This window comes from Gekko japonicus, unplaced genomic scaffold (genome assembly GCF_001447785.1).
Source record: "Gekko japonicus isolate JY-2015 unplaced genomic scaffold, Gekko_japonicus_V1.1 scaffold3746, whole genome shotgun sequence".
Taxonomy (NCBI): Eukaryota; Metazoa; Chordata; class Lepidosauria; order Squamata; family Gekkonidae; genus Gekko; species Gekko japonicus.
Window position 1 is genome coordinate 93,177 of NW_015174363.1, and position 10,878 is coordinate 104,054.

General features: G+C 49.2%; 1 protein-coding gene across 1 annotated transcript in view; it reads left to right on the forward strand.

Moving 5' to 3' along the window:
- APLF (aprataxin and PNKP like factor) overlaps positions 1-10,878 on the forward strand; it is a gene marked incomplete at its 3' end in the record, with an annotated part of 72,128 nt that overhangs the window by 43,662 nt on the left and 17,588 nt on the right. Inside the window, exons 5-6 of the mRNA XM_015424341.1 lie at positions 886-1,009; positions 8,737-8,816. Of these exons, the coding sequence (XP_015279827.1) occupies positions 886-1,009; positions 8,737-8,816 (204 nt within the window). The remainder of the gene's footprint in view (positions 1-885; positions 1,010-8,736; positions 8,817-10,878) is intronic.

Sequence of the window (10,878 nt, forward strand, 5' to 3'; positions counted from 1 at the left end):
CAGGGACTGAACCCAGGACCTTCTGCATGGCGAGCAGATACTCTGCCGCTGAGCCACGGCCCCACTTCATGGCTCCCCAGGGTCTCAGGCGCAGGTCTTTCACATCACTTACTGCCTAGTTCTTTCATTTGGAGATGCCAGGGACTGAACCCGGGACCTTCTGCATGGCGAGCAGATGCTCTGCCGCTGAGCCATGGCCCCACTTCATGGCTCCCCAAGGTCTCAGGCTGAGGTCTTTCACATCTCCTCTTGCCTGATAGATAAATAAATAACTGTGCCAGACCCTTGGTCCATCAAGGGCAGCCTGGTCCACTCAGACTGGCAGTGGCACTCCAGGGTCTCAGACTGAGGTCTTTCACATCACCTATTCCCGGATGTTTTTAACTGGAGATGCCAGGGATTGAACCCAGGCCATTCTGCATGCCAAGCAGAAGCTCTGCTGCTGAGCCATGGCCCCTCCATTCACACAGGTAGAAGAAGAGATTGGATTTATACCCCGCCCTTCACTACCTGAAGGAGTCTCAGAGCGGCTTACAAACTCCTTTCCCTCCCCCTCCCCACAACAGACACCCTGTGAGGTAGGTGGGGCTGAGAGAGCTCTCTCGAGAACTGCCCTTGAGAGAACAGCCCTGAAAGAACTTGTTACTGACCCAAGGTCACGCCAGCTGCTGCATGTGGAGGAGGAGTGGGGAATAAAACCCGTTCCTCCCAGATTAGTGTCGGCGCACTTAACCACTACACCAAACTGGCTCTCCTACACCAAACAGGTACAAAAATCATACATGGCAGCACAGCCCAATAAGGGAATTTTGGTGGGTAGATGCAGGTGAACTCCTTGTGCTTAGGAAAAAATATATAATACACGATTAATTTGTGGTCTTTTAGCTTTCTGCTAGGATGGCTGAGCCAGATAAGCCGAGTTCTGCTTCAAGGAAAAGAGTGCTCCCGGCGTGGATGCTCCAGGGTGATCTGACGGCTCCAGGCTTGTCACCGTTGGTTCCTGGAAGCGGTAAGTGTGCAGTGCACTTATTTTTCGGCCCTTATTATGGGGAACCTTTGCCACTCCAGTTTGGTGTAGTGGTTTGGAGCGCGGACTCTGATCTGGGAGAACCGGGTTTGATTCCCTACTCCTCCACATGCAGCCAGCTGGGTGACCTTGGGTCGGTCACAAGTTCTCTCAGAGCTGTTCTCTCAAGGGCAGTTCTCTCAGAGCTCTCTCAGCCCCGCCTACCTCACAGGGTGTCTGTTGTGGGGAGAGGAAGGAAAGGAGATTGTAAGCCACCCTGAGACTCCAAGTGAAGGGCGGGGTATCAATCCAATCTTGTCTTCTTCTTCATGTTAATGCAGTTACAAATTCTGTCTACTTGCTTCAGTTTGCTCTTTCTGCAGCGCTCTAATTTTCTCGGGTTTATTCAGAGAGCTCAGTAAACTAGCCGTATAAGGAGATGGTGAGATGTACATGTCAGAGGTAACGTGTGAGTGGGCTGGAGCCAACACGGTGTGGTGATCAGAACATCAGAATAAGATCTGGGAGAACCCAGTTCTAATCCCCACTCTGCCATGGAAGCTTGCTGGGTGACCTTGGGCCAGTTGCGCACTTTCAGCCTAACCTACCTTGCAGGGTTGTTGCAAGATTAAAAGGGAGGAGAAGAGAATGTTGTAAGCTGGTTTATGACTCCATTGCGGAGAACGGTAGAGTGTAAATCAATGTTCCCTCTAAGCTGTGTAGTCTTGTGAACAAAAATTCTACTTTGTGAGCTACTGCCATTAAAGCTGTGAGCGAGCTATTTGGCTGCTGCTTAAATTAGTTTGCTCTGGAGCCATCCTTCCTGAGCCGAGACAAAACTGTGTGAGCCGGAGGCTAAAAAAACTGTGAGCTAGCTCACACTAACTCAGCTTAGAGGGAACACTGGACTGTAAATGAAGTCAATGAATAGATAAAAACAGATATGTGCATCCGTATATGTGTCTTTCCAATAAGATTCCACCTGTAGCCTCCAAAATGGACAGGTAAAAATCACACAGAATGTGTACTCTTGTAGGGTCCTGTATGAACCACCCAGCACTGCAGGTGTTTGATAAGCTTTCTGGCTAGGGGTGTGCAAAAAACAAACAGTATTTTTCAGATTCAGGTATATTGAATTTGAAGAATATCAATATTTTCCAATATTCCCAAATCCCCATATCGGTATGGTATTGCAATGTTTTCAGGAAACCTGATTTTTTTTGTCTCCATTATAACCTATGGGGTATAATGGAGAATCAATCTGGGGGTATCTGGGTCTCGGGGGGGAGCTGTTTTTTGAGGTAGAGGGACCATATTTGCAGCATAGCTGCTGGTGCCTCTCCTCAAAAAACCCCCAAAGTTTGAGAAAGATTGAACCAGGGGATCCAATTCTGTGGGCCCCTAAAGAAGGTGCCCCCTGTCCTCCACTGCTTTCAAAGGAGGGGCAGAAAGGCATTTAAAGAGACTTCAGTATATGCCTTCTGAGTTCACGTGCCAAGTTGTGCCCCTGCGACAACGGCGAGGAGGCTTGAAGGCGTAGGCATTTAAAGAGACCGTGGTCTCAGCAAGTGAACTTAGAAGACACATGCCGAGTCATGCCCCTGTGGTTGGCCACTGTGTGAGACTGGATGCTGGACCATTGATCCGATCCAGCAGGGCTCTTCTTATGTTCTTCAATTTAGGATGTGGCAGGCAAACTATGCAGCACAGTTTATTCAGTCTTAGGAGGTTGTTTGGCAGTAAATGTTTCAGAAGAAAAGTTTAAAGGCTGCAGTAGCATTTATTTCTTTTTTGTTAACTCAATAAAAATGGCTCTCTGTGCAAATGTCACGGATTAGTCCGTTCCCGCGTTTTCCTGCAGTTCGGGAGTTTTGTTTTCTTATTGATCTGAGAAGCTGAAAGAAGATAAAAAACGAACGATCGGAGCCTGGAAGGGTACCTGGTAGGACCCCCCCCACCCCCAGACTTACTGTGACCATAGTTAGGGTTTCTGAATAGGTCTCCGCACCATGCACCGTGTAAGCCGCTCAGAGCCCTTCGGGGATGAGCGGGGTACAAATTGAAAGTATAAATAAATAAATATAAGATGCATGGCTGTCCTTATACATAAAAGTGCTCTGTTTCAGTATATCTGCAGTCAAGTGGAATTCATTTAATATGCTCGTGTATCTGTCCACTGATTGTTACAGATACTGTATTAGCAATGAAGTTCTCTGTCTTCGTGAGGAAGACGCTGCTATCACTGCAATCACGACAGAGCCTTGAAATGCAATTATACACGTCGTGAAGAAATGCATTTTTTCCTTTGGTGGTTTGAAATGAGCAAAACCTTCACCCTGAGTTTTAAAAGTTTTTTCTCTCTCTGTCTCTCTCTCTCTGGGCAGAGAACAGGCAGGAAGGGGGGAGGTCAGTACTCGACCACCAAGGAAGTCTAGAGTTGCTACACAGAGGCAAGCAACGGCACACCCCCTCTGCCGTAACATGGATAGTCCAGGTTGGCCCAGTCTCCTCAGATCTCAGAAGCTAAGCAGGGTCCGCCCTGGTTAGCCCTTGGATGGGAGACCACCAAGGAAGTCCAGGGTTGCTATGCAGTGGCAGGCAATGGCAAGCCACCTGTGCTTCATACAAACCCCTTTCCCTTCCCTTCCTCACAACAGACACCCTGTGAGCAGTGTTCCCTCTAAGCTGGGTTAAGTGTGAGCTAGCTCACAGTTTTTTTAGCCTCCGGCTCACACATTTTTGTCTCAGCTCAGGGAGGAGGGCTCCGGAGCAAACTAATTTATGCAGTAGCCAAATCGCTCACTCAGAAGTTTAATGTCAGTAGCTCACAAAGTAGAATTTTTACTCATAAGACTCCACAGCTTATAATAATAATAATATAATAATAATAATCTTTCAGTTTATTAATTGCTCAATCCTGCAGAGCTTGCTGGCTCGGAGCGATTTACAGTTACTCAAATCCAAACGGGACTAACAATGATTCAAGGCGTAAGGGAGGACAACATATAATCTTTAAATCACACACGTTTGCAGCCGATGGGGAGTTTGTTCAGCTGTAAGGTCAGACATGTTCCAACGGCATTTTCCCCTCGGGCATGGCTTGATGTCGTCAGCTTTCTCCGGACTGCTTCACGTTGCAGCGCAGCACTGCCACCGCCTGGCCGGACAGCCCATTACAGGCTTCCTTGATGCCGAAGAGATCTTTCTAGGCTTTCGGTCTTATGCGCTGAACATTCCATTCGCCGGCTAGCACCTCCCCCACTGGGGGGTTTAGTGTGCCCACCCTCTCTAAGGAGTGGTACCCATTTTATCTACTCGCCGAAGCTTTTGAAACGCTGGGAGGACGGCTAGCTGGGGACAAGGCTGGTAGCTCACACCAGCATGGGGCTAGAACTGACAGCAGCTCTGTTCAGCTCAGATGTATTAACCAGAGGATAAATCTGCCTGTGAGGTAGGCGGGGCTGAGAGAGCTCTCTCGAGAACTGCCCTTTCAAGGACAGCTCTGACAGAACTATGGTTTGCCCAAGGTCATCCAGCAGCTGCAAGTGGAGGAGTGGGGAATCAGACCCCAGAGTCCGTGCACTTAATCACTACACCCAAACTGGCTCTCAGAAATAGACAGAATTAGATTTTTTAAAGAAAAACAACAACCCTGTGTATCGGTAAATAGGCTAGGCTCAAACTTCCTTAGCAAGGCAGAAGTGCTACAATAAAAATGAACGTTCTGACTAATAGCCCAGGCTAGCTTGATCTCATCAGTTCTCGGAAGCTAAGCAGGGTCAGCCCTGGCTAGTGTTTGGACGGGAGACCTCCAAGGACTACCAGGGTCATGACGTGGAGGCAGGCAATGGCAGGCCACCTCTGAACGTCCCTTGCCCTGAAAACCCTATAGGGGGTCACCGTGAGTCGGCTGTGTCTTGATGGCGCTTCCCGCTACCCCCATGCTAACCTCTTACGTGAGGACTGCATTGGGAGATACCAGCATATACGGTTCTTACGGACTAGTGGTAGATCTTAGTAAAAGGTAAAGGTTCCCTTGCTCGAAAGCCAGTCGAATCCGACTCTAGGGTTGCGGTGCTCATCTCTGTTTCCAAGCCGAAGAGCCAGCGCTGTCTGAAGACGTTTGCGTGGTCATGCGGGCGGCATGACTAAACACCAAGGCGCACAGAACGTTGTTACCTTCCCACCGAAGTGGTCCCTATTTATCTACTTGCAATTTCTTGCTTTCGAACTGCTAGGTTGGCAGGAGATGGAACTAGAGACGGGAGCTCACTCCGTCATGCGGCGCACTCGGGTCTCGAACTGCCTAACTACCGACCTTCCACAGCCTGCAGTTCAGCGTCTTAACCACTTGAGCCACCGCAGCTCCAGTGGTAGATCTTACCTTGAGCTTTATCGAACATCTCATCAGTCTTGCCCAGTGCTTTGCTTGCAGAGGAGCAGAAAACAGCATGGCTGAGACGGCAAAATCCAGAGGGGTCCCAGTTTCCAGCAATCTGATAGGTTCATACCTATAGCGGTCCATACTTTGGAAAGGGGAAGCACTGCCAAGTCGTAGTTGGCTTCTGGTGTCTCCATACGGTTTCCAAGACAAGAGACGTTCAGAGGTGCTTGGCCATTGCCTGCCTCCGCCTAGGAGCCCTGGACTTCCTTGGTGGTCTCCCATCCAAGGACTAACCAGGGCTGATCCCGCTGAACTTCGGAGATCTGGTGAGACTGGGCTAGCCCATCCAGTTCAGGGTGGCCTCAAGTTGCCCAGGCAGTGCTTCTTAAAAAACCAGGGCCACTAGGCTAGCGGGACTGTCATGGGCTGGGGTGCCAGTCAAAGGGAGTCCAGAACAGGCCAAGGTCAGGAGCCAAGAAGACAGTGCAAAGCCCAAAGCCAATATTCATTTATTTTATTTATTAATTTGATTTGTACCCTGCCCTCCCCGAGAACAGGCTCAGGCCGGCTTACGCAGTTGGGAGAAAATTACCAATAAGGCCACATTTAAGAACATAAGAACATAAGAGATGCCAATGTTGGATCAGGCCAAAGGCCCATCCAGTCCAACACTCTGTATCACACAGTGCCCAGAAATACCAGTGCCATCAGGAGGTCAACCAGTGGGGCCAGGACATTAGAAGCCATCCCACTGTTGACCCCCCCAAAGCACCAAGATGACAGAGCATCACTTGCCCCAGAGTCCCTATCTATACCTTGTGGCTAATAGCCACTGATGGACCTCTGCTCCATATGCTTATCTAATTCCCTTTTGAAGCCGTCCATGCTTGTAGCCGCCACCACTTCCTGTGGCAGTGAATTCCAAGTGTTAATCACTCTTTGGGTGAAGAAGTACTTCCTTTTATCCGTTCTAACCCGACCGCTCAGCAATTTCATGGAGTGCCCACGAGTTCTTGTATTGTGAGAAAGGGAGAAAAGTACCTCTTTCTCTACCTGCTCTTTCCCATGCATAATCTTATAAACCTCAATCATGTCACCCCTCAGTCGTCGTTTCTCCAAGCTAAAGAGCCCTAAGCGCCTTAACCTTTCCTCATAGGGAAAGTGTTCCAACCCTTTTATCATTCGAGTTGCCCTTTTCTGCACTTTTTCCAAAATTATAATATCCTTTTTAAGGTGTGGTGACCCGAATTGCACACATTTGTTGTTCAGTTGCACAGTCGAGTCCGACTCTTCGCGACCCCATGGACCAGATCACGCCAGGCCACATACAATCAATTAAGACAATTCAATACAAATGAAATCATAAAATCATAAGGTGCTAGTGCTCATTCAGCTACTTAAGACAGCGTTCTAAAAATGTTTGTAAACAGGCAGTTTCCAACTCAGTGGTCTTCCCAAGTCACTTGATGGCATGAGTCAGATGTGAAGGCAGAGGGCGGCTCCTTAGTTGAAAGCCTGGTGGAAGAGCTCTGTCTTTCAGGCCCTGCGGATCTGCAAAAGATCCCGCAGGGCCCTGATCTCTTCTAGGGTCAGGAGCCAGAAACACGGAGCCAAGTCCAGAATCACTAACCAGACGCGTAGTCCAAAGCCAAGCCGGAGTCGGGAACCAGGAACACAGAGCCAAGTCCAAAGCCAGGGGGTCCGAAGGTCTAGGTGCAAGAGGCGAGCCGGAGTGGATGCAAGCAGCACGAAGCTGACTCGTTGCTTCCACGAAGGTTACTGCCCAGAGTATGGAATTAAATGCTACTACCAATTAGCCAGCTGCACGATCAGCCAGGCTCCTGTTAGAACTCTGGGCTAGCTGAGCGCCTCCCCTGTAGCCTGGCCTCTCTTCGCCTGGTTGCTAACTTTTGCCACAGTTGCTCCCTTAAGTGAGTCACACGTGGGGGTGAGTCAGGAGGACTTTCAGCTTGCAGTTCTTCTGTCTTATCTGGGCCAGGTGTGAAGACTGCTGTTTCAGGCACTTGGCAGCTATCCTCCTCTGCTGCTTCAGAGGGGCCAGCTGCGGTTTCTGCAGGCTCTGTCAGCTCATCCCCATCCACGCCCATTATACTGACAACACCCGCTCTCTATGACGTCACAGGCCGAGCCCACAGCACAAAAGAGACCAAGCAGGCAGGCAAGGAGATCAAAAGGGGGAAAGGACCGCCAGGCTAAGGAGGGCAGGGTGAAGAGAAGTCCTTAATCTCTTTTAACTTATGGTGACCATGTAGGGTTTTCGAAGCAAGAGAGGAGCAGAGGCGGCTTGCCATTGCTTTCCTCTCCATAGCAACCCTGGATGTTCTTGGCGGTCTCCCATCCAAGCACTGTACGGAGCCGACCCTGCTTAGCTTCTGAGATCTGATGAGACTGGGCTAGCCCGGGCTATCTGGGTCAGGGCAGATGGTGGTTTGCCATTGCCTCCCTCTGTGTAGGGACTCTGGACTTCCCTGGTGGTCTCCCATAAGTGCTAACCCAGGCTGATAAAAAGTGTACCCTCGGGTACTTAAAAAAAGAAGAAGAATCCACAAGACTCTTGCAGGTGCCTTTGACACCGTCGGCTTGCCTGTCTGGTAGAAAAGGCCGTAAGGTAGATTTGCTTACCAGATCATGGGGAGTGGGAAGAACCGGGGATCGCCCTTATTCTGTCTCTTTTTGGTATCTGTCTCTATTTGGCAAGATGCTGCAGGGGCGAAGAGGCTCCCTCATTGCTGCAGGTTACTTAAACTCCCTCCTCTTACGGCATCCCTGCATTCGTTTTGTGTTACAATTTATTTTCTTTCTGGTAAAAGAAGAGGAGGAAGGAGATTGGATTTATACCCCGCCCTTCACTACCCGAAGGAGTCTCAGAGCGGCTGACAAACTCCTTTCCCTTCCCCACAACAGACACCCTCTGAGGCAGCTGGGGCTGAGAGAGCTCTGAGAGAGACTTCCTTTTGGAGAACAGCTCTGCGAGAACTCGTGACCGACCCCAGGTCACGCCATCAGCTGCATGTGGAGGAGTGGGGAAATCAAACCTGGTTCTCCCAGATGAGAGTCCGCGCTCTTAACCACGACACCAAACTGGCTCGACAATTGTTAATGTTGGATTAACTCTGCTTTTATGTAGAAGTGCGTATTTCGGAGCCTAGGCTTTCTTAAGGCTCGTGGCACGTTAACATTAAATTGCCCCAAGCAGTAGAATTGTGATGCATTGTGGCTGTATTCTTTTGAAATTATGTGCATTGTAAGCTTTTCCTTGCACTTCGTATCTCGAGATCACTTCTGGAAAGTGGAGCTGTTCAGTGTCCTTTTCGTGTCTTAATAGGAAGAAATGAAGAAAGAAGAAGAAGCCCGGGGAAGAAGCGAAAAACTACCGCAAGGGAAGATGCTGCCCTTTCGTTAGAGGTATTGTTGACATTGTTGAATGGCTGCCACTTAATTTGGCTTGCAGTAGCAATAGGGGTGTGAGTTCTCTGAACGTACGTGCAGTTTCCTAGGATGTGATGAATCCTCCACCTTCTCACGCCATCGGGGTGTGTGTGTGTTCCATTCTGCATTTAAAGAAGAAGAAGAGATTGGATTTCTACCCCGCCCTTCACTCGGAGTCTCAGAGCGGTTTACAATTTCCCTTTCCCCTCCCCACAACAGACACGCTGTGGGGTAGGTGGGGCTGAGAGAGTTCTTTCGAGGACTGCTCTTGAGAGAACAGCTCTGAAATAACTTGTGACTGACCCAAGGTCACACCAGCAGCTGCCCGTGGAGGCGTGGGAAATCAAACCCGGTTCTCCCAGATTAGAGTCCGCGCTCCTAACCACTACACCAAACTGGCTCTCTAAGCTTTAAAAGATTAGATAGATTCATGGAGGATAAGTCTATCAGCGGCTACTGGCCATGGTGACTAAAGAGAACCTCCATGTTCAGAGGCAGTCAACCTCTGAATCTCAGTGCCAACAGACAAATGCCTCAGACTTTGTGCCCTGTTGCTGGCCCTCCAGAGGAACTGGCTGGCCCACTGTGTGAGAGAGAAGAAGTAGAAGAAGAGATTGGATTTATACCCCGCCCTTCACTACCCGAAGGAGTCTCAGAGCGGCTTGCAAACTCCTTTCCCTTCCCCTCCCCATGACAGGCACCCTGTGAGGTAGGTGGGGCTGAGAGACCACTGAAAGAATGGCCCAAGGTCACACCAGCAGCTGCATGTGGAGGAATGGGGAATCAAACCCGGTCTCAGGCTGAGACTGGAGAGCCGCTACCAATCTGAGTCAACAATACTAACCTTGGTGGGTCAGTGATCTAAATCAGGGGTCCCCGACCTCTTTGAGCCTGTGGTAGGGATGCCAGTCCGCCAGTGGGGGTGGGGGACCCCCCAATTTTGGGCACTCCCCCCCCAGACACCAGCTTTTTCCGAGCGGGGGCCGCTAGTTCCTGCCCTACAAGCCATGAATTTAACGGGAATGACGTCTTCGTGTTGGGGACAGCCTTCCCGGAATGCCCCCCAAGCCCCCCCGCTGGGGAGAAGATGGGACCTGGCCACTCTAGCCTGGGGGCACCTTTGGAATTCCGGCACAGTGTGGTGGGCGGAGCCACAGAATGGCTGTCACGATGCAGCTGCCATAAGAGGCGCAGGCAGCCATAAAATGGCCGCCACTGCTTCCCGTCAGTCACTCAGCGAAGATCCTCGTGCTCTGGTGGCAGCTGCTGCCAAGAATCCACAAGGGTTAAGCTGACACTAGATATAATACAGGTACAAAATTTATTCAGGTCTACACATTTTAAAAAAACTTAAGACACATTTAAAATATTCACATTCAGACATGAAAAACTTCTCAACACTCATACATAGATGGGTTAGTGCTGTGCAACTGAACCAAACGCATTTCGGCCCCTAGGGGCCTTCCTCAGTGGTCACAATCCAAAATACACACTTGACATACATTCAAAAAATTCTTTACATAAGATGTTAAATACATATACAGTATAAGGCCAAATATTGTATCCTTATATATTTATATGTTTACTGTTGTTACATAAGATAGGCCTCAGGTAAAGCCAATTATAGTCCACCAATAATTCTGGTAGCATAGACTTGCGTGAGTTGAATGTATGTCACTCCATCCTGTACAAATATATGTCAAGTTTGTATTTTGGATTGTGGCCACTGAGGAAGGTCCCTAGGGGCCGAAACGCGTTTGGTTCAGTTGCACAGCACTAACCCATCTATGTATGAGTGTTGAGAAGTTTTTCATGTCTGAATGTGAATATTTTTAATGTGTCTTAAGTTTTTTAAAAATGTGTACACCTGAATAAATTTTGTACCTGTATTATATCTAGTGTCAGCTTAACCCTTGTGGATTCATAGCAGCTTTTTGGGTTGAGTTTTCCTTCCTTTCCTCTCCTCTTTTTTCTTTCCCCTTCCCCTCCTTTTTTGTTCGTGTTATTAGCATATTAGGCCATACCCCCTTCCTTCACT